This window comes from Setaria italica, chromosome IX (assembly GCF_000263155.2).
Source record: "Setaria italica strain Yugu1 chromosome IX, Setaria_italica_v2.0, whole genome shotgun sequence".
NCBI classification, from domain to species: domain Eukaryota; kingdom Viridiplantae; phylum Streptophyta; class Magnoliopsida; order Poales; family Poaceae; genus Setaria; species Setaria italica.
This window is the reverse complement of record NC_028458.1, coordinates 55,354,717-55,378,055: the sequence shown is the minus strand read 5'-3', so window position 1 is coordinate 55,378,055 and position 23,339 is coordinate 55,354,717. Positions and strand designations below refer to the sequence as shown.

At 47.0% G+C, this 23,339-nt stretch overlaps 4 protein-coding genes and 1 long non-coding RNA gene across 5 annotated transcripts in view; 4 read left to right on the top strand and 1 right to left on the bottom strand.

The window, feature by feature from the left end:
- LOC101780952 (carbon catabolite repressor protein 4 homolog 1) overlaps window positions 1-1,738 on the top strand; it is a 6,823-nt gene extending 5,085 nt beyond the window's left edge. The window contains exons 8-12 of the mRNA XM_022829799.1: window positions 6-85; window positions 183-297; window positions 387-537; window positions 669-820; window positions 1,196-1,738. Of these exons, the coding sequence (XP_022685534.1) occupies window positions 6-85; window positions 183-297; window positions 387-537; window positions 669-814 (492 nt within the window). The 3' untranslated portion in view covers window positions 815-820; window positions 1,196-1,738. The remainder of the gene's footprint in view (window positions 1-5; window positions 86-182; window positions 298-386; window positions 538-668; window positions 821-1,195) is intronic.
- Window positions 1,739-3,917: 2,179 nt separating this feature from the next.
- Window positions 3,918-5,459, top strand: LOC101781886 (protein YLS3). The gene is made up of 3 exons (XM_004985523.2): window positions 3,918-4,392; window positions 4,609-4,689; window positions 5,038-5,459. Exons 1-3 carry the CDS (start codon window positions 4,053-4,055, stop codon window positions 5,199-5,201), a joined length of 585 nt encoding a protein of 194 aa, XP_004985580.1. The 5' UTR covers window positions 3,918-4,052; the 3' UTR covers window positions 5,202-5,459.
- Window positions 5,460-5,849: 390 nt separating this feature from the next.
- Window positions 5,850-7,243, top strand: LOC101781484. The gene is made up of 2 exons (XR_001164901.2): window positions 5,850-5,985; window positions 6,764-7,243. It is a non-coding gene; the product is annotated as an uncharacterized LOC101781484 (long non-coding RNA).
- A 2,427-nt stretch (window positions 7,244-9,670) lies between these two features.
- Window positions 9,671-13,381, bottom strand: LOC101780550 (IQ domain-containing protein IQM4). Its single transcript, XM_022829825.1, has 10 exons — window positions 13,326-13,381; window positions 12,454-13,055; window positions 12,235-12,349; window positions 11,763-11,828; window positions 11,601-11,689; window positions 11,424-11,514; window positions 11,186-11,332; window positions 10,989-11,081; window positions 10,791-10,892; window positions 9,671-10,665 (listed from the first exon to the last, which is right to left on the bottom strand). The coding sequence occupies exons 2-10, from the start codon at window positions 12,903-12,905 to the stop codon at window positions 9,937-9,939; spliced, it is 1,884 nt and encodes a 627-aa protein (XP_022685560.1). The 5' UTR covers window positions 12,906-13,055; window positions 13,326-13,381; the 3' UTR covers window positions 9,671-9,936.
- Window positions 13,382-18,581: 5,200 nt separating this feature from the next.
- Window positions 18,582-22,474, top strand: LOC101781086. Its single transcript, XM_004985520.2, has 3 exons — window positions 18,582-18,912; window positions 19,015-19,350; window positions 21,698-22,474. The coding sequence occupies exons 1-3, from the start codon at window positions 18,682-18,684 to the stop codon at window positions 22,217-22,219; spliced, it is 1,089 nt and encodes a 362-aa protein (XP_004985577.1). The 5' UTR covers window positions 18,582-18,681; the 3' UTR covers window positions 22,220-22,474.
- Window positions 22,475-23,339: the final 865 nt, after the last annotated feature.

Below are 23,339 nucleotides of genomic sequence, written 5' to 3'. Positions count from 1 at the left end.
CACCTACTGAAAGGATTGGAGAAATAGCTGTCAGTGCGGATATTCCTATGTTGGTCTGTGGAGATTTTAATTCAATCCCTGGAAGGTTTGTTAGATGTTAGCAGCACTTCTTTTTGTTTGTGTTATAATTGTTGTCTTTCAATGTGAATACTTTGTGGTAAACAATCATGTTCTTCGTGTAGTACATCACATGGGCTTCTTGCTATGGGCAAAGTTGATCAATTGCATCCAGATCTGGGGGTAGATCCTCTTGGAATTTTGCGCCCACCAAGCAAACTGACACACCAGCTTCCTCTGGTACATTTAGGCTATCACGCCTCTTCCCAGTTGGTTTCTTTTCTTTTTTCCTGGCCGTGGCTCTGAACAGAAGATTTACTTGTTCATAGGTCAGTGCATACTCATCTTTTGCGAGGATGGCTAGTGTTGGTTATGATTTGGATCACCAGCGAAGGAGGATGGACCCCACGACAAATGAGCCATTGTTCACAAATTGCACGAGGGATTTCACTGGTACCATCGATTACATATTTTACACAGGTCAGTACCTAAATCCTTGAACTGGTTCAAGAGCTTGCTATGCTGTGTTCCTTTAACTTTGGCTATATCTATTGATCTGGATAAGTAGATGTTGTTAACTTTGTCTTTTACAATGTGCTCTACTATTTCAGCTGATTCATTGACAGTGGAGTCGTTACTGGAACTGTTGGACGAGGATAGCTTGAGAAAAGACACAGCTCTTCCTTCCCCTGAATGGTCATCGGATCATATCGCACTCCTAGCAGAATTCCGGTGCAAGCCGAGAGTTAGACGATAATTTTAGGTACTGCCTGCTGCTGATCCAGTATTGCCTTTGATCTTGTTTTGCCTTATTTTTTTTCTTTGGGTTAAAAAAAATCCTATCTTGTAAATAATAGGATGGTACATCCCCTATATTCTTGCAAGTGGTATGCTGGTTGTGGAGCTCAGTTGAATGCATGAGCTGCTACAAATTGTTTTAGTATATGTGGGCATGTCTTGATCCTGCATGATAATTCTTTTCCTGTATGCTATTTATACTTTTCAGTCTACAATTTTTACGGTTGATGTGCTCACGTTGCCCCCTTTTACCATTAGGAGTAAAATCCTTGTTCCGCTATTAGCTTTGTTGCAAGTCATACCAACCATCTTTAATATCCTATTCATTCATGTTCGCCAGGAGGAGCTGTAGGGGAGGGATTCTCAACAATCAGAAGAATGCCTTCGTGGAAGTCAAGAATGAGAAAGCCTAAGGGAAAGAGGCTTGTGATTTTCCTCACCCTTTTACATTTTGCCCTGATGTTTTCTAGTGGCTCAAGTTGGAAAGCGACTTCCTATAGATGATATATCTTTGCAAAGAGAAATAATTTAATAGATTTGGATGTCATTTTTAGTTTTCCAGCCTCACTTTCTCACCCCTCACCTTCAGTGAGTCCAATGTCCACATTTTTGTTTCTTACCTTGGAATTTAGTTCTTACAAACTGGAAATGATCCCTTCCATTGTGTATGCCTCCTTTTCTTGTGACATGTAAATTCTGTTGTATGGGGGGTTAGCGCTTGTTTTGTAGACGTAGTTGTTATTTGAAGATGCTTAGTCGAAAAAACAGCGCTGTTGGGGTTATCATGGAGGACATGGAACAGCACCTGGTGAGGCTGTTGTAAGAATTTTGAGCTTCACACTGGGGAGGCTATATTGAATGAAAACTGTGAAATTTGATGTCTTTTGGGATGTTTTACTTTTTCTTGAGCATCAGCCATCTCTATCTATCTTGAACTTGTCATGCAATCTGTTTTGACCCACAAGGTAAGTGAGAACAATGACATGTTGCAAAGTGGTTGGCAGAGATGAAATTTTCCCAGTTTTTTTTAATAAAACCCCCAATGTTGACATTACTGGTGGGGTCGAAAGACCAGTAATTCAGGCTGGCATGTCGGTAAATGTATGTGTAAAACTGGGTGGAGACGGCCCAAGCAAGCGGCAAGTCTTGATTTCACTTGTGCTGGCAGCAGCTTCACGGCAATCCCTACCCTACAGTAGCCTGTTTAAGATGCTGCCGATAGTTCACTGCAGCAGCTGCTGCTGCTGCTGTCCCTCGTACAGAAAAGTTAAAGCCGAATTAGTTGGCTTGCCTCCATCACTCACTTTTGACACAGTGCCTGTTGATAACCTCATTCCGTTTTACTGCTTGCTTCCTCTGGGTCTATGGATGTTTTTTTTTTCTTCCTGTTTTGGCAATGTAAATTTCAGTATCAACCAGAATTCTGGAGCGTATTCTTTTCGTTCGTGCGTTTGTCCTCCTGCTTCTTTTCTTTTGGAGTTTCTAGTGCGTGGTGCGTCACTGAAGCAAGATATAAATCATAAATGTGAGGAAGAAAAAGTTGGCAATGGCAATGGTAACAGTACAATAGCTCCTCGTCTTTGCTGCTGTCAGTCCGGATGTCAGCTAGTCCACATGCCACATGGAGTTTTTCAGGCTTTCACCCCCCTGCGGGGGAGGATGAATGCAGAAGTTATTGGGCGCTGCAGAGTCTAGTGGTGCTCCCATCCTCCTAGTCATCATGCCAAGGATCAGAACCGGGCTACTGTTGCTGCATTTGTATCATGTCGTGTGTTGCCGGGTTGCACAGCACCCATCCGCCAGTGATCAACTGATCATCATCACTGACTGATCAAGTGGCCGGCTGTCTTTGCTTTGCGCCCCACCACCAACGGGCGATCGCCGAGAGAGTTGGCAGCGGATCCCAGTGGATTCTTGTAGCATCGATCGCATTTTTGGCAGCGCCATCGACGTGCCCATTTGGCCATTTCTGATCGCAGACATGAGCGTTTCTTCTGTGCAACTTCACGTCACTCGGGTCAACACTGGTTCAGTGGATGGATTAGCTCGTGTCATGTCAGATGTTTGATGCGTATTAAATATATACTAATAATAAAAATTAATTGTATAAATTAGGGCTAATTCGCGAGACGAATTTATTAAGCCTAATTAATTCATGATTAGTTCATGTTTATTGTAGCATCACATGTGCTAATCATGGACTAATTAGGTTTAATGGATTCGTCTAGCGAATTAGCTCTCGTTTATGCAATTATTTTTATCATTAGTTTATATTTAATATTTCTAATTAGCATCAAACATCGGAGGTGACTCAGACTAAATATTAGCCAAGGATAAACACACTTAGGGGGTATTTGGATATGAGGTGTTAAAATTTAACAGTGTCACATCGGATGTTCGGATGCTAATTAGGAGAACTAAACATAAGGTAATTATAAAACTAATTGCAGAACCATGTGCTAATTCGCAAGACGAATCTATCAAACCTAATCAATCTATCATTAGCAAATGGTTACTGTAGCATTACATTGTCAAATCATGGACTAATTAGGCTATTATAAAACTAATTGCAGAACCCTGTGCTAATTCGCAAGATGAATCTATTAAGCCTAATTAATCCATCATTAGCAAATGGTTACTGTAGCACCACATTATCAAATTATGGACTAATTAAGCTTAATAGATTCGTCTCGCGAATTACACTCCATCTGTGCAATTAGTTTTATAATTAATCTATATTTAATATTTCTAATTAGTATCAAACATTCGATGTGACGGACCATAGAGCCAAACAGGCCCTTACCCTTATCATTTTGACCGTCCGTTTCGCCGGAGCAGTTACCACACTGCACGGCTGTTTGTTTTACCGGCGGCGGCAGAGGACTGCTGGTGCTGGGCCTCCCGGTCCCGGCCATCAAACAGTGTGCCACTGCGAACCCGCCTGTCCACGCGGGCACACGACACGACTAGGAGGGCTAGGCGCCCGGGCACGTCACGTCGCCTTTGCTCCTGCTCTGTTTGCCTCGTCCGTTCGGCCGCTATAACTCCCTCCTCACCAACCCCTCATCACCTCACTCACTCACTCACTCCCATCCAACACCCGACGAAGTCCCTACAAAGCCTTCAACTTCAAGCCGCTGATACAGCCAACTAGCCAAGGGAGGGAGAAGGGAGAGTGGGAGAGAGAGACAAGCAAGATGACGACGATGGCGGCTGTCCGGTGGTGGGCGTTGGTCGTGGCGGTGGCGGCGGCGGCGACGGTGGCGGGCGGCGACATGAACGCGGACAGGACGGAGTGCGCGGACCAGCTGGTGGGTCTGGCGCCGTGCCTGCAGTACGTGCAGGGGCAGGCGCGGGCGCCGCCGCCCGACTGCTGCGGCGGGCTCCGGCAGGTGCTGGGGAAGAGCCCCAAGTGCCTGTGCGTGCTGGTCAAGGACAAGGACGACCCCAACCTTGGCATCAAGATCAACGCCACCCTCGCCCTCGCCCTCCCCTCCGCATGCGGCGCCACCCGCGCCAACGCATCCCACTGCGCCCGTAAGCTCCATCGACATCGTTTGTGTTCTGTATTTAGCAAGCGGTTAGCTGGCCATGGAAATGCAGCTGGATCTTGCACCAGGTTCTGCTTATGGAAATGCAGAGCTGGTTCCATGGCAGTAGCAAAGATGCAACTGTTCTTTTTTTCTTTTTCGTTTTTCAACAGCAAGCAACTGCAAACCTTGGAAGTGAATCTGCGTGTGTTTTCTTTTGCAGAGCTCCTGCATATTCCTCCGGGATCGAAAGACGCCGCCATCTTCAGCCCCGGCGGCGACAAGGGCTCCTCTGCTGCCCCAGGTGAGCCTGACTGTCCTAGTGTCCACTACAACAAAATTGCCTCCGCTGCTAAAGAGATGTCACATTGTAAAAACCATTTCAGTACAGAACCACTAAAAAAAAGACTACTAAACTCAATGGACAGTAGAGAATGTTGCACGCAGTGATCGCTTTTTCTTCCTTGTCGCCGTGAACGTGAGAATTCCCTGCAAATCAAAGCGTTTTTACTTTTTTTTCTTTGTTTCTTTGTCAAATTCAGAATTAAAAATAAGTCAATTTCGTCAAACCGAATTCAACTGTAGCCTGTAGGAAACACATCTCCACCTAGCTGGATCTGAGTATCTGACAATCACTGGTTTCTCTTGGCAGCCAAGGACAACTCGACGGCGACGACCGACTCGCACGCGCTGCAGTCGACCAACGGAGGCGGCGGCGGCGTCTCCACGGCGGCGACCGCCGGCGTTGCACTCACGGCGGTGCTCGCGGGCTACCTTCTCCTGCTCGTGCCGGAGCTGTCGCCAAGCTCATTCTAGACCTCTGTCAAGTGCCACCAGAAATCGCCGGGATGTGTTATGTTGTAGTAGTTCGTGACAGACAATCTGTTTCGCGTTGGTGCTGTGTTGTTTGTGTTATGTTGTAGTAGTTCGTGACAGACGATCTGTTTCGCGTTGGTGTTGCGTTGTTTCCCTGTTATGCTACTGGTATTAAGCGTACGGAGTGTGTAAACAAGCTAAACGAATGGGTTTGGCTAGCCTGGATTTATGCCAGTGCCTCTGGTTTCGGATCCTAAGCATTTGTTTGGATGTTTGCTGTGATCATGTGAAGCGTTTGATCAAAACAAGACTCGCTGCTGTGAACAGCGACGCATGCGTGACAAGAATGCGTTGCACGCACGTACGAATTCACGCGAGCGCTTCTTGGCAACACCGGCTTCTAGGGCCAAATGCGTCGCTTCTGAATTCTGATGCAGCTTGAATTTTGCCTAAAATTCGGTGCTTCTACCAAATGCGGCCTTTTTGGGCGACCTAGGCCGTAGCGGGCCGGATTCGTCAGCGGCCTGCAGCTATGCTCGGCCCATTACTACTACTGCGTCAGGTTAGGTTTTCGACGAGGCCCACACGCAGCCCGCTCCTCCGCACCGCGCATCCTGTCCACGGTGGTCCCAAGTCCTCAACGGCCCCCTTCCTACTATATAAGCAGCCAGCGCAGGCCTAGGGTTTCCTTCCTCCTCCAGTGCTCCCTGCGCGCCGCCGTCCCCGCCCTTCGCTTCGCGTGCTCGTGAGCTCGTCGGCCTCCGCGTTCTCGCGAGAACGAGAGGTGCGCGTCTTCTCCTCTCCTTCCCTGGTGAAACGCAGTATTCGTAGATCTTATGCCCTATCGTGTGCTTACTTGTTACTAATTTGCTGCTTGCGAGCCTTGATTCGTGCGTGAGCGTTCTGAATCCCTGGGTATTTCGTGCTTGCTCTTGTTCAACGGTTAGTATTTGCTAGATTAGCATACTAGCATAGGATATCGCGATTTATATGGTGGATGCTGTATAACCTGGAAATTTGGTAGGGCCTCGTCGAGTTCTTGCTAATTGATGTGATCTGTAAAACGTTTGCATAATTGTATCCTATGTTTTGATATGGTCTGCGGATGAAGCTGATTTGCAGAGTAGGTCTAGTTCGTGAAGAAATATTTCTGCTAACTTTATTTGCCTGCATGTCGATGCTACAATAATAACGAATGCAAATAGTTAGTTGTGGAATTAGACATGGATTTTTCTTTCTTAACACAGTGTAAATCATTACATTGATGCTTGGCTGTGCATGATCATCTAGCAAACCAAATATATGGTTGGGATCTAGGAACTTCTTTGCTGCCCCTGCCTGTAGTTCGTACCAAGTTAATGCCTGTTCTAGTGAAGATACTGAATTGTTCTAGATCAAGCATTTTGCAACAAATCTTCCATGCTGTAGTACAATTATCTGGAAAACAAATAGCGGGTGTTGTATCCCTATTTTGTATCTTATTCTGTTTCTAAATTGTTAGACAGTTTCTATTTACTACTATCATGCTTCTTGATAATTGACATTTGCCTCCATCAATGCAGCATGGACACCCAGGTGAAGCTTGCTGTTGTGGTGAAGGTGATGGGCAGGACTGGCTCCAGGGGTCAGGTGACCCAGGTTAGAGTGAAGTTCTTGGATGACCAGAACCGTCTCATCATGAGGAACGTCAAGGGCCCGGTTCGTGAGGGTGACATCCTCACCCTGCTCGAGTCTGAGAGGGAGGCCAGGAGGCTGCGCTGAGGCAGTTGGTGCCATGGTGGTTCTTGTATGGAGTTGGGTGTCATCGAATTCGTGCTGTGTTTGTCAAACTTTGTGTGACCCTTATGATTAGTAAGCCTGGTGATAAGATTGCAGTTTTGTTTTTTGATCCAGGTTCAAAGTGCACTTGTTGTGCTGAGATCCATAGACATCTGCCATGGTCATCCTTCGCTATATTAGCTCAATCGATGCATGAATTGAATACTAGCTGAATCTCTGAGGTTTTATTCTACCTGGTTGAATATAATAGTCGTTGAGGTGTCTGGTCGTGTGCCTGTCGATGCATGAATAACGAAGCTGTTCAGTGCTTCACCAAGTGTCGCTATTCTGGTGATCTCTCTTATGTTAGTTGGATCGTCTCTTATGTTATGATCTCTCGGAAAATACCGCAAATTTTAGTTGTTTTCGGATATCTGCTGTCTTCTAATCGAACCAGTTTATTTGAATGTTTTGGATTAATCGGCATCCAACATCAAATTTTGGCGGTTCGTTGCGCTGTGTACCCGGCATGTTCTTCGCCAACGGGCCAGTAGGAAGCTGCAAAATGAAAAGGCCTTGCGGTACCGGGCACACACACACACACACACACACACAGAGAGAGAGAGAGAGAGAGAGAGAGAGAGCCAGCCCAATGAACGAACAATAAGGCCATGAATCCAACCAACGTTGAGCCCAATAAGCCCAGTTGTTTACCACATCACAAGGCCAAGTCTCCTAATCAGCATGTACCTAGCAGCGGCACACCTGTCTCTTCTGTCTAATTTTTCTTCCTCCATGAACCCTGCCATTGACCCCACAGGCTCCCATAGACACTACTGCTACCCCTAAGTACAGATCCAAGAACAAATAACACGTATTGTGATTCATACCTTAAGCTGTCTTTCTTTCAGTTCTCTTGAAGTGGTAGTATAGCCAAGGTAGTCCACTTCAAGTTGGCACATTTGCTGGTCACTTGTCACTGCAGTACAACCATCATCACGCCCTACTGCATCTGAAACCTGGTTACACATAAAAAGTTGTGCATTCGCAAGAAATGCATAAGCCGTGTGTCTTGATAGCCACTTTTCATGGTCCTGTCTTCTGACTTTCCCCAACAAATCTAGAGCAGTCACATAAGAATATTGCGTTGATATCTCCAGTGCCTGATCAACTGTATATGAAAAAAAAAATAGTTATTCATCATGAAAGTTTATATTATAGTGCTAATATTGCAAGACAGGCTCACATTGAAAATGGTTTGGGAGCTTTGTAAAGAACATGGTATGGTCAGGTTGGTTAACTGCAATGACATCATCAGGTGTAATATGAACTCTTCCTGCTTGTTCCATCTACATGGAATACAAAAATTTATGAGGGATTATCTATACTGTAGAGTCACAAGCATAGATTTTAGAATCATTCATACCTGGTGACCATCAATTGTTGAATTCAGAATCGCAATAAGCTCATTCAATGGCATTGATAGATCTTCTGCATCTGTATTATAAGATCAGCTACAGGGTCATGAAATTATCTTCCCCCTCTAAACTCTAATCTATAAGAGCGAGAGAAAAAGAGAGAGGGAGAGGCCACCAGAAGGCTCTTCAGGAATTATGCTTTTGAGAGTGTTCAAATATGGACTTAGAAACAATACTGCAGTTTCCATTTGGAATTTGGAACATAAACAATGCATGTTTATTGGTGAGCATATCGATCATGTAATTGTTATTATGCAAGCAGTCAATCCAATCGGCAAATCACGATTAGCATTTAAGTACAACAATGCTGCGTCTTTCAGGATATGACAATACTGCACGTTTTAGAAATGCATGCTTCATGATGTATTGAATGTCTTACCTGTAGGTTTCAGCCCAGCTGTTCGGCTATGTTACTTGCAAGCTTTACTTCCTCGTTTGTATACTCCTCATTATGCTATTTTTAATTGCTGCAGTAAACCAACGTGTTTGTGTGGCTGCAGTTTGCTGACTGTTGCTGCAACACAGTCGCAGGCTTGCAGCGCTGCAAACTAGCACAACCGAACAAAAAGAAGGTAAACGGAATAGATAAGACTCTCTCTGCTGGTGGACTCCCTCCAGCCGGCTGTCATGGCTGGTGGAGCAACCCGACTCCAGAGGTGGACAGCCAGACAGAGGAACTTCTGTTCAGCACTTTCAGGTTGTCCCTGATGTGTGTGTTTCCCTGCTTTGTCTTGGGCCTAGCCGCCTAGCGGGCATAAGCACTCGGCCCGTGCACTGCAGAATCGGCTGCTAACTTTTTTTCAGCGGTTCTCTGTCCATTTCAAAATGTAGGTTATTTTATTTTTTAATACGTAGTTGTGTGTATATTAAAAAATTATATAATATATAGCAAAATTTATATATCTACAAAAGTCAAAACGATGAAAGGAGTAGATAAAAAGAGTGTAAATAGTGTTCATCGCATTGCATGCATCAGCGGCAAGAAAAAAGAAAAAGAAAGCGCGGCGAGGCGCAACTCAATACTGATGAGATTGCCTTTAAGCAGTACCTAAAGCAAAAAAAAAAAAGAATACACCGGGGTGTTCGGCTGGGCTTCAAATAAATCGCAGCTGGCTTTTTTTTACTGTTTAAAAACAGAGAGAAGTAAAAAAAAAAGCTAGCTGAACAACCGCTACGGCTTACCCAAATCCGAAGCGACGGAACAATCTAGGACATCAGCTCTCTATTACATTTACACATAAATTTCAGGAAAAAATAGCAATGCTCACATCAAATCGTACGCGTATTTGTAGGGTCGGGGGTGAGATGAGTTTTCTACAAAACTTGAACGGTGGCTTGTTCCTTCATTTTCTCCCTCTCCCCGTTCTTTCCGATGAAAAAATAAAATAAAATCACCGTCCAGCCGCCGCGCGCCTCTTCTGAGAAGGACATCATGGTCACAGCTCACGGGTTGTCACGACTTCGTGGACCGGCGAGCCACCAGGTACGTGCTCAGAGCTCTAGGCTGCACCTTGCTGCAGCCGCGACGGAGCGCCGTATAGCGGCGAGACGAGGCCACCCGGCGTGGGCGACACGAGCGGCGCGCACGGGCTCTGCCGGGGCGAAGTCCCGAACCTGGCCGGCCCGGCGCCGGCGCGCGGCGACAGGCTGACCTGCTCCAGCGACCGGAACTGCAGCTCCGGCGGGTAGTCCCGCACGCACCCGATCCTCGGCCCGGCGCCGGTGGTCCACCGGAACGAGATCTGGTTCCCGAGCTGGTACGAGTGCAGGGCCATCTTGGAGTTGATGCGGTGCATGATCTTCTCCTGCGGCACCACCACCACCTCCTCGCCGCCCTCCCCACCGCCGAACAGGTTCTCCTTGCAGAAGTCCAGGCAGTCCCCGAACGCGCCCGCACCCTGCTCTTCGGCGGTGCCCTTGCCCAGCCGGTTCTTGTTCACCGTCAGCCGCGGCGGCCGCTTGCGATGCAGCCGGTTGCCCGACGACGACCTCTTCATCACCGGCGTGCCTCCTCCTCCTGCTGCGGTGGTTGCTGTATCGCGTCTCGCGGAGGGTGGTGTCGCTGGCGTGGCCGTGGCGTTGGCTGTGGCCTTGACTTGGTCGGCGCCAGGGGTCTGGGGCTTGGAGTCTTCTTGTCTTGTGGGATTGCTGCTCTCAGTAAAGTTGAATTGGGAGAGGCGGCCCCTGTGCCGGAGCCACTCGTCCTCCTCGCCTTCTGATGGGCTCAACTGTAGCAAAACCGACAAGAGAAAGAAAGATGATCTTGTGTCAGAGAAGAACCAATGCAATAGGCTTTTCTTCCTGGGCTAAGATGAAATATGTAGCAGAACAGCACTCTGATTTGATCCTTTACCTTGACATTTGTAAGATCAACGTTCCTCTTCTTCAGATAGTTCATGAACTCCCTGAAATTTGCCTCTGTGGGGCGGTAGTGCCCACTATGTGGCCAGACAGCCTGGAAAGATGCTTAACTGAATCAGACAGGTGAGCTCGGTGCTGTACCAGCAAAACACTACATACGAGACTGGTAGAGAAGTGTTGGTCCATGCACCCTTAGAATTCCGTTCTCTACAATAAGTCTGCCAGCAGCAGATGTGGCTCCACCAGCGAGGAAGCTCGAGTGCTGAAATGTGCCCTTGCTCTTCTGCAACATTGTGTTTCTTTGATCTGTTATAGAGGTCAGCTTCATGGTTCAAGTCCTATACTCCTATTCTCTATCTGGTTTCACGGTAGTGCGGCCGGACATACCGTGCCAATGTATAGAATTCTAGTTGTGCTCAGCACAAAGATCCATTTTGCATCCCTGGGGCCCTCGAACGTGTCGACGATTTTGCGGCTCAGTTTGTACATCATCTTTCCATCCTCAACCACAACCTCATATAATTCCCTTTCTTTCTGCACAAAGTAGCAAATCCTAGTGTTCAGATATGCATGTTTCTCCCCTTTGAGATTTCAAATTCATTGGTGTGAGGGCTGAAGCACTTACTGGACCAAGATACCTGATGCATTGCTGAAGCAGCTTCCATCTTGGGCAGTGATCCTCCATATTAACCTCCTTTCCTTCACCTATATCCAACCTATTAAAACATGATTTCAGAGAACATTTGACTTCTTTTCTTCATCTAGTTTGAGGATAGCTTTAAAAGTTTTGCATGAACTATACCAGTAAAAGAAAGGTTGTTTGCTCTCACAGTGTAGCCAGTGTTGGTAATAGTAGTGGAGATTGTGACCATACCGATGCCGAGGGTCAATCTGTGCTTGAAACATAATGAATTGTCATTACTTCCATCAGTTAGTGTTTGAAGGGAATCGTTTTTATGCGTACCGCTTCGAGCCAGTGTTGCAGTGCAAGCTTCTGAGCCTTTTCATCCTTGGAAAGACCCTTCCCTACCTGAAGCAAAAGCAGAAAAAACACCTATGATATGAATTCAGTATTCAATAGTACTAGAACAACAATACACTGGTAATCCTATGGTAAACAGACTACATTGTTTCTGCACTTCGGCATATCAGCTTCATAGCAACATTTGCCACATTAATGGCACCATTCAGCAACTAAAAAAACACCAGACCAAATTTACCAGTAACAGCAGAATAAAAATAGTTTAACCTGTTCAATCTACCAAGTTCACAATATTATCAAAATCATTAATACCAATGGAGGGACCACAACAACGTCAGACTCATGAGCCACTATTGTAAGACCATAATACTACCACACAACTGTGCTAGCAATTCGGAAGTTCCAAGCTCAAACTAATGGTTTTGTACCATAATTTGTACACACGTGTATTTACCTTAGCAGCTCTCATTCTGGCACGAGACCACCTTGAAAGCGCTGACTCCGGCTTCTCTACCTCGAAGAACGACACTGAATTGCGCTTGAGCAGTGCGAAATCAAGTAGTTTCCACCTGGATTTAGCATCACAGTTCATAAGTTACCATCACCCCAATGTTGAAAAACACACTGTATCAAGTTTGGTAATGCAAGATTAAACACATGGCATAGCACAAACCAGCGTTGTTCAACAAGAACAGCACAATCAGCAAGCTGCCGCCTTGTCCTGAAGCTCTTGTACACCTTCTGCACCCTCAATGCTGCAGCTTGGTGCTCCGGGCTGACCATCCCAATCACTGGAGAATTTAGTGGCAGGTTCTCCAAGGACCCATATCTTGGCAGGATGATAGGCTTGTAGTTGCAACTCTTCTTTGCAGGCTTAGGACTCACCATCGATACTGTAGTTTCAACTTGAAAGGAATCACCGTTCCTTTTTTCAAAGCTTAAAGAACCTCTTACAATGAGCCTCTTGGAAGTCAGGGCATCGAGCAATGCCGGTGGTGACTCAAGGGTATCAAGTGTGCTAAGGTTATCAAAGCTTAGAGACCGCACAAAGAGCCTGTCCATATCATCATCATCATCATCCTCAGGCAGGTAGTCATCTGGTGGGTATGAGATTGATAGCCCCATTTTGCCGAGTAAACTGTAACAATGTGGTGCTTTTCTTTTGTTCTCTCTTTTCCTTATCGTTTCCTCTGATGTTCCTTCCTGCTGCTGTTCCTCATTTAAATCTCTTCAGCAGTCGTGTTCTTTACTTCTTTATGAATGCTCTGACACCCTCTGTCAAGAAGGAAATCAAGGAATATAAAATGTAAGTTCTTTGAATGGACATAGCGTGAAGCAGATTCATGACTTCTCTTCGTTATTAATGATTTTACCAAGAAACTTTCTTTGAAAAGTCTTGTATTATATCTCTTGCAATAAAAAAGTTGTTTTCTGTATGTGTTCTGAGATAGACGGCAAAATGAGGGAAGAGAAAGAAGAGACCAAGAAATCTGGGCATAAGTATTCTAGGGAAAAAAGAAGCTCAATCAAACAACAATCAGTTACCTTGAAATTTCTTGCACCATCCATCCAATAGAACCTCTTGAGAAGAGATCTGCGAGGCAGAAGGCTGAAAAGAAAGAACAAAATTTTCAGGGCAAATGAGAGTAGATTTAGAAGCAACCACACATAACTGGTAAATGGCTAATGACCACGCAATAGGGTGAGTGACAAAAACACGGCGGTGGCTCGTCTCCGATCTCCACCCTATAAATAACAAAGCAAGGTTGAGGTGCCTGAATGTTCTCAGGGAGAAAAGGAAAAGATGAGATACTATTTGGTGTTGTTAAAAATAGACAGCACTTAGCGGACACGATATGTGTATAACTAGAAGCGTAGAACTCATACAATCAAGATGCAAGTGACAGTCACCACAGGGCTAACACTACTGGCAGCATTGGTTGCTAAGAATTCTCTTGGCGCTCAATGGCCAGCACAAGAACTGATCCAACACTTTGACTCCGACGCCGGCCACCCACATTGAGTTAAAAGGAAATACCGCACCAACCAGGCCAAATTAGCAGGATGTTACCTCACGAGCATTCCACCGAACACCTCAGAACTTGGCATCCGTGGTTCCGACGACCCACCGACCACTGCGCTGCGTACTGAGATTGGGTCGCACTCCGAAATCCGGACGCGGCTTCCAGCCTTCTTCTTCAGTCATCCTCTCCGCTTCCTGCACTTTGCAAAGCAGCAACATGATCCATGCTCCCTCCCTTTTCCCTCTCCGAGCCCCTGGGGAAGGAAGGAACTGTTGATCCTGTCCGCCGCTGCGCCCGTGCATTGCACAAGCACATGCGTCGGCAGCTAGCTGTCTCCGCCGCCACGCATGGCGCTGCCACTGAGGCTCTGACAGTTTGCTCGCAGTTTCCGGCTGGTCCTGTCCGGCGGGAACAAGACACATGTTTGGTTCAGTGAGCCCAGGAAGTTTGGAGGCCCATGCTTGTTCTCATTCTGGGCTTCGGTGGCCTATCTATTGTCCATGATTATCTCCGCACTTCTCTTTTTTGCTACGCTTCTGCCCCTTCTGTGCATGCGCTTGTGATTCTCCTGGAGGAATTATAAGGTCGGCAAATGTGACACCAGCTTTTTCCCCCGAATCAGAAAGCGTAATTTGTTGCTTAAAAACGGTGATGACAAGGAAAGTACACCAGCACCACCCATGACCCAATCAGCAAATTGTCAAAGAAATAGTAACCATGAGACACTCCAAAGTCACTAAACTTCATGCTTGTCACACACACACACAAAGGTCACCCCCAATCTTAGTAATACTATTACTAAATTGGAAGTTTCTTTTGAAGCCTCTAGGTGAAGCCATCTAGAATTTCTAGGTGGACACTCTAAAAAAAAGAGAGAAATCCAAGAAATTCTCACAAAAAAGCAAAACATCCGACAATCAATCGATAGATTCAAATCATCATAGTCATTAGATCTATTATATTTTCTAAAAAATTACCCACCTATGCCATTATGAAAATAGCCTAAAGTAACCCCCTAAATCTATATATAAATTACCCGCCTATGCCATTATATAAAATAAACTAAAGTAACCCCCTAATCTTCATCCAAATTACCCACTTATGCCATTATAAATAATATTTAAAATAACCCCCTAATTTGCAATTGAATTGCCTACCACTGTTACTTAAAAAACTTTAACCCCTTAAATTTGCATCTATATTACCCACACATGCCATTATTAAAAAATAACATGAGATAACCCTATGTTTGAATCAAATAACCTTAATGAAAAATATACAACAATATATAATTCTAAATCATCTATATCTTTCACTATTGATATATGATATACTAATTAAGGTCCATACACATGATGTGTGTCACAATTTATAAGGATATAAAGTGATGAAAATATAGATTTCTGTGCTAAAATTGTATCTCAAACTTAGAGTTCATTAAACAAATTCAAGCGCATACCTGCGATGCAAAGTGAAATGTTAAATATTATAAATGTGGATGAAAATATTATAGAGTAATTACTAACTAAAATCTAACATAATTGGATGAAGATATTAAGTATATATCTACATAAGTATTGTGTTCGGATATTTAACAAGCAAGAGATAACTTATGGTAATAGTTTTATAGCAGTGTAGTCTTATTTTTTTCCCATTGGAGACTCCACATTAGTTTCCATGAGACAAGCTAGAAAAAAGAGACAAATTCTCATAAAAATTAAAAACATCAAACACCGATCCTGTAAATTCTAATAATCATAGCCATTGATCTATTATATTTTCTAAAAAGTTACCCACCACTGTCATTATGAAAATATTAAAAAATGAGCTCTAAACCTATATCTAAATTACCGAGCTCAGCTATTATAAAAAATAATCTAAAGTAACCCCATAATCTTCATGCAATTTACTAATACACATCATTATAAAGCATAACTTAAAATGTCATTCTAAAATTTTATCTATGTTACCCACGTGTGTCATTATTAAAAATAACCTAAATATTAATCTAATTATCTTCATGTGCATCATACAGAAATATCAAAAAGTAAACTAATATATAATTCTAAATTACCTATTTATGTCATTTTTAATATAAAAATACTAAGTTAAAGTATATACACATGATGAGTGCCACCATTTAGACCATTTATACATGTATGTGAGGAATCGATGAAAAATATTGATTTGTATGCTAAACATAATGTATGGAGGATTGGAGGTGTGATACAAAATGGAAAAAGTATGAATAAGGATGAAAATGTGCATCGAGTAATTATTAATTAAAAACCAATCACAACTGGATAAAGATAGGTACATATCTATATAAGTATTATGTTGAAGTATTGAAAAATAAGAGAGTAGTAGGTAAACAATTTTGATTATTAGCTAGGAGTTTAATTTTTAAATAATTTTTAAATACAATAGCTAATAGGTTGATGTACTAGTTAAACTAATTTAAAATATAACAATATCAAAAGTGTTAATGTCAGTGTGGCTCATCCGACGCTGACACAGTCACAAACTTTACGCTCTTATGATCACATTGAAGCACATGGTACCAGGTCCTCTGGTCATCTCCAGATCCTGCCAAACCAAACGGCACTGACTCAAGTTGCATCGCATGACAGGGACACGCCCTCCTCCGGTCAGTTCGCGATGGACTTGAACTCACACGGATCAATGGATCACGGTCCGGTCGATGCTGCCTCCTCCTAGGAACAGGCACTATTGCAATTTCGTTATGTCACTTCAGTGGTTGATCCAGCCAGGCAGCAGCAGGGCCAGCAGCTACCGTGCCATCATTCTGACAGTAACCCGGAAACTGATATTCTGCTGCGTCCACTACGTTGGTTGAACTTGCTTGGTGCACAATGCAAGTAGCTGAATACATCGTTGTCATCCATCCTTGCAGTATAAGCTTGCAGCTCAATTGACTAAACATTCAACAGATCCTACATTAGTGTCTAATCAGATATACTTTCTTTTGGGGATAGCTCAGCCTGTCTGGACTGGCTGCAGGGACAGTAGCACTTCTTTGTGAAGAAAAAGCACAGAGATGGAAAGGTTTAGCTTTGCTATGAATATTTCTTTTTAAAAGACAAGGACCTGGTATGAGCATAACTGGCGTACTGTATCATTGAAGTGTTCAGTGCCAAGAACACTGATGCTGTAACAATAACATAAATGGATCCTGCTTACTGCTGCTTGCATGGGCAGCACCTGAGCCCAGCAATAAAGCGCGCAACCATTATCTCAGGCCTTGAGCAATGGCGCCACCGCCTGTACGTCACCCTGAATTCTTCGTACACTTGTCACTGCATTGCTTGCCGGAATTCAGAAAAAAATCATTGCCAATTCAGAACGGGCAGAGCAGGATTTAAGGCGAGATATGACTCGTCAGCGAGGTAGGGAGAGCCCCCCCCCCCCCCCCCCCCCCTCCCACACCGCGCAGGATCATTCAATACTCTGCTGCTGAAAATGGCAGAGAAGTTCTCATGAATTCTTTTGTCACTGATTCAGACAGCGATGGATGGTTGATGGCTTGATAATAATAATAATAATATGTAAACACAAATTAAACACGCTTCTTCAGAGTTGAGCAGACGAGTCAAAAGACGCATTACAATTTTTACACGTCTGGGCACAGCAAGCAAAACTTCAGATTCAAGCATGATCCCGTGTGCATACCGAAAAAGGCACAAGCAATTGGGATCAGAGAAACAGAAATCTCCCTGGATTCTAGTCCAGGATTGATGAAGAAGCCAAGGCGCCAAGCTAGACATGCTGGGCAAGCCAAAAGGCTCGCCTGCTGGTTTGTTGCCGAGTCGCCGTCGCTCCGTCGTTGCAGCGCCCCCGGAAACCCCAGCTCCCTTCCCCCGGGCGTGCATTTTGCTTGCACGGGTTGCCGAGTCGCCGTCGCGTCCCGCCACCGTGCAGCCGAAAGCGCCTCGCCATCGATGCTTGCTGCCGCCGCTGCCGGCTAACGGGAGCCATACCGACCCGAGCCATGTCATGCAATCCGGCGTTAGCATGCGCATCCGCCATCCGGGGAAGAAGAGGCCCGGCCGAGCACATCAACGAAATCCCCCTGTCCCCGGAACAGAAAGGGAAGCCCCGCCCCGTCCACGTCGGCCTCGCGCGCGCCAGACTTGGTCGCTACTCCACCGCGATCGATAACAAACAAGGCCGGAAGCCACCGTTCCTCAACAGTGCGAGCTGCACATCACTACATCAGCATCCATTTGTGCATTCACACGCATCTAATGGCCTGCTTGGAACGCAAGGATTTTCACAGTGGAACGGTTGGGTTCTGGTAAGAACTTGGAAATCCTCACGCGTTTACTGGCTGATGCATGGAGTGGTAGCGATTCGTGGATTGAACGATACTGTATGTGTCAGCAGGATTTACTGGCCGACCTGGCGTTGGAGGGGACGAGATCGACTTGGCTTGGCTTGGGTGGGAAGCAGGCCGGCGGCGGGCGGCTCAGGCAGCCGCCCAGCTCACTCAGCTGCCACGGCCACGCCACCAACAACAACGCCACCACCAGCGCCAGCGAGATTTCGACCGCTCCCCAACCCAAAACAAACCCCGTTCCCTCTTCTTGCCTCCCTTGAACGCTCCCCTTCCCTTTCCTCGCACTCCACACGGCGCGCCGGGGCCAACGCCTCCACTGACGCCGCGGACCCATCGACATCACGGGCCCACGGGTCAGTCGAGCCTACCGTTAAGCAACTCGTGTACGCGCCCGCGTGCGGCCTGGCCTCCCCCTCCTCTTATAACGAGAAGCAACAGCGGCAGCGAGCACGCGCGGCGGCCTGACACAGAAGCTACGCGGAGGCAGGCAGGAGCTAGCGAGAGAGACACGGAGAGCGAGATGAGGTCGAGGGTGGCGCTGGAGCCGCTGGCGGAGGAGCCCGGCGGCGGGGAGGAGGACGCGGCGCGGAGGCGCTCGGGCCTCCACGCGGCGCTGCACCGGTGGGCGCGCCTCCTATCCGGGGGCGCCGCCGGGGACGACGCGCGCCCGGCGGCCGACCTCCGCGTGCTCCTCTCCGTGCTCGCCTGCCCCCTCTCCCCCGTCCCGCTCCTCCCGCGCCTTCCACGCCACGTACGTATACCTTCCTGCTGCCTGCGCGCACCTGTGTGTACGCTCCGCGCGCTTGCTTGCTTTGCTTAGAATGGTAGATGAGCGATGTGTGTGTCCGTGCAGGTGGCGTCGTCGGCGCAGTACATCATCGAGCAGTTCAGGGCCACGACGGGGTGCGGGAAGCTCGAGGACGGCGCCATCAAGAGCATGTACGCGTCAGGGCGGGTTCGCCTGTCGATGCTGCAGGACCCCAGCAGCGGGGGAGGCGGCGGCGGGCGCGCCCACGAGGGGAGCTTCGTGCTGTGGCAGCTTGCGCCCAGCATGTGGCTCGTCGAGATGTCCGTGGCCGGCCAGAGCGTCGCGGCGGGCAGCGACGGCCGCGTCGCCTGGCGCCGCACGCCCTGGCTCGGCGCCCACGCCGCACGCGGCGGCTCCCGCCCGCTCCGACGCGCACTCCAGGTTGGCATCTCTTGTTTTCGCATCGTGATGCCATGTTCCTTTTTTTTTCTTCCGTTCGCCTTTTTCCCTCGTCGCTTTGCCGATCGCCATGGCATGCCTCGCATGCACGGCGTTACTGCTGCGAGCTAGCCTGGAACTATCCATGACAGGCGGGCCCCACCTGGCCCCACTGCTGGCTTTCTCCTCTGCTTTCGCGTGCCATCGAGCGAATAGCCTCCTGCTTTTGCGCACGCCCTTTCGCTTTGCAGTACAGGACACGACATGGGAGAGAGAAAAAAACAGAGAAGATCCCTTAAACAACTCGATGCGAATGCAATGAAGAAGAATCTTTGTTAAAAGAGCACTTGGACGTAGTAGTATGTCATATATGGGCTCTGCACTTGAGCACTTGCACAGTTGTTATCTTGGGATCTGCAGGATGCCACACTGTTGATGTCATGATTGCCTCATGCTCTGCTCCTCTCCTTTGAGCTCTGCAGGAGGAGCCCTGAACTCAAGTCCAAACTGTCTATGTTTGACTTGGGGAGAGGGCGTTTGCAGTAGGTAGTGTGGGATTAGCATACCTTTAATCTGCATCCATCAGACCATCACATGGGGGCTAGAATAAGAATATCTCTGTCTGCAGTATGCTCTTTTTATAAAGAGCTTCATCAGCCTAGTGTGAGATGTCTGAATGTTTGTTTGATCACTGGGTTTGATTTCATCATTAACTTAGATTGGCTGCTTTTGTTTAGGCTTAGCCCGATCAACTTGGCAAGTGGAACCTCTTTAGTACATTAGGGGTGTATGTCAGTGTGAGGATGGGAGTTGACGAAAACAATTCTTTGTTTTTTTTTTCTGAAACAACTTGCTGGCAAGGAGAATATACAGGTCGTCTGTCTACGAAAATGCATTGGTATTTTCTTATTTATTTCGGGAAAGCTTAGGTCATGAAACAGTGTTCCTAATCCTCTGAAAGGAAATAAACTCCAGAATTTGTGCTTTATTTGGTTAGGCCCATTGACACTCTCTTTACTTAAGGCTGTCAGTTGGTATTTGTAGCAACGCTATAGCATGACCCACTTTAGTTTGCAGTAGGAAAATTGGGTGCTGAGGTCATGTTCTGATTCTCAATATCTTGATGCTTACCAAACATTCTTATAAAATTCTGCAGAGTAGGTTATATCTGATCAAGCCTAACTGTTTGAACGTTGGATTGATACACACTAGTTTATTGTTCGAGTCGTTGTTTTAGGGTCTACCAGTAGGCCAATTGGATAATAAGAACAGCTCAAGTGAGCATATGAGTCTGTGGGCTCCTTTGATGAAGCGAAGCATACAATTCATTCAGTCTTCATGAGCGTTGTTAGATTTCAACAAACCCCTAGTGCAACTAGTGTCTTAGGCTCGTAGCTACATCAAAATGTATTCATGTTGGAGCCCTGTACGGATGCAGCACATATGTTGAGGCTCTTAGCTGTTTGTACGATTAATAGAGAATTTTAAGCAACGGTGCTTTTGTTTAGCAGTACTGCATCATTATATCAGCAGTGTCCTCTCGTCCCATGCCAATAAATTATGGTGTACTGACATGTTCTTACCTAAACCCTGACGCAGGGATTGCAGTGCCAGTTCCCACTTAGCTGTTTCATGTTTCATTGTCCTAGGCCATGTTTAGTTACTCCCAACTCCCAACTTTGACACTATGCAAAAAGAAGATTCCCCATCACATCAAACTTGCGGTACATGCATGGAGTACTAAATGTAGATGAAATTAAAAACTAATTGCACAGTTTTGTTGTACTTTGCGAGACGAATCTTTTGAGCCTAATTAGTCAATATTTGGACAATAATTCACAAATACAAACGAAACGCTACAGTGTGCTACAGTGCTGTAACAGTAATTTGGCACCTCCCAAATTCCCCAACTAAACAAGGCCCTAATGTCCTCGACGGCGGTAGCAGAAAGTTCTGAGAAATTTTTCTGTTTAGAATTATCTGATACAGAATTTCAGACCACAAGCGAATATGCACTTGGGGTCGGGCACACTTAGATTACCATTTTCTTGGAGAATCCGATCTGCTCTTCTGAAATTTGCTAGCACTGGTGGTGGTCCTAAAGCACCAAACACATGTATGCCAACAGGTCAAGGAGATTTATCTGCCGGCTCAACTTTGCTGACAGACAGATGCATTTTTCGTTGCGGTTTTGCTGCATCCATGTGCGCGCGCGCACATGAACTGTTTTACAAGTTGTCAGCATTCACCAAGGCAAAGTCTTAGCAGATGTACACCCAGTGAGCTTGCCAAGATTCTGATCAGTTGCATGTTCGGTGACAGTAGAGTGATCGATGATTTGTGGATGCAGGGCCTGGACCCGGTGACGATCGCGTCCATCTTCTCGACGGCGGAGCACGCCGGCGAGAAGCAGGTGGACGGCGAGGATTGCTTCGTGATGCGCCTGGACGTGGGTCCCTCGGTGCTGTCGAGCTGGAGCGACGGCACGGCGGAGGTGATCCGGCACGGGCTGACGGGGTTCTTCAGCCAGCGCAGCGGCCTCCTGGCGCGGCTGGAGGACTCGCAGCTGACCCGGATCCAGTCCCCCGGCGCGCCCGCCATGTACTGGGAGACCACCATCGCGTCCGCCGTGTCGGACTACCGCGCCGTCGACGGCGGCGTCGCCGTGGCCCACGCCGGCACGTCGACGGCGCACCTCGCCCGGTTCGGCGTCGGCGTCCGCGCCGCGCGGGTGGTGACGCGGATGGAGGAGTCGTGGACAATCGACGACGTGGCGTTCAACGTCCCGGGGCTCGGCCCGGACGCCTTCATACCGCCGGAGGAGGTCAGGAGGAGCCGGTCCTACGGCGCCGCCATCGCCGCCGGCAAGTGAGCTCCCACCGTGCGCGCGTGAGGTCCCGGCGTTCGTGTAACATAGTCTGCGTAGAGAGAGCTTTGTAGCTTTGTTTTTATCTCCGTCTTCCCTTTGTAACTTCGTGAGTGAGCGTGGCATCAACGATCGTGCATGTACATATATGTAATCTGATTTACCCAAAAATAATAACGACGAAATTTGTAAGCCACGTTGGTTGGATCTGCGATTCGTTCCAGTTTTATGGGTACACAATGTACTGAAAATGAACAGACATTTGTCTTGACTCTTGAGGCCGGTTGCAGAAAGATTCAGGTTAGCACACTTGTCCATGAGGTAGGTTCACTTTAACCTTTTGTACTCCATTATTCTTTACTGCAAGTATCTGAATGTAAGATGCATCCGTGATGTGATGCATAAGATTTTGTGCACAAGTATATTACTAGAGAATGTCCTATGCCCCTATAACAGTAGGATCATTGCAGCTGAAGGAAGTGGTCACTTTGGCAAGTTGGTTCGGGTGGTTCTTTGATGGTTGGCACTTTGACACTGTCCGCGAACGAGCGGCATCAGCATATGCCGTCCGTTTCTGCATAATCCTTTGCTGTTAACACTAACACAGCCGCGCCATGCCGCCTCCACTGCAACTGCCTGTTGGCTTCCCCTTGTCCTGTGCCTCCTGTCCCCTTGCCCCTGGCCATCAGCACTTGCGTATGTTTCCAGCGCGATCACGTCACCAAAAGCCGTGTCCGCCACGCCCCCGGTCGCCGGCCGGGGCCTTGCTCTGTTCCGGGATGCCGCCTGTCTTCCTCACGGCATCGGCACGGCAAGCCGTCGATTTCCTTCGCGGTAACTCAGTCAGTTGGCAGCTGTGTTGGAACAGTGTTCACCCTGATGATCCCCTGAGTTTTTGCAGGCATGGAGCATTGCGGCTACTGCAACTCTGCATGGGGTTTCAGTTTCATCGCCCAAACAGACTCGAGGATCACATGGGTGATGGGTTGCCTCAGCGATCTGCTCCGTAGATCCCAGTCAGTCAAGGACCACACGCTCCTCGAAATTCTCGAGAGAGACACCAGACCTCTGCATGCATGCTCGCTGCTGAGTACTAATCGATCAGTACACGTTCATGTTATCTAGC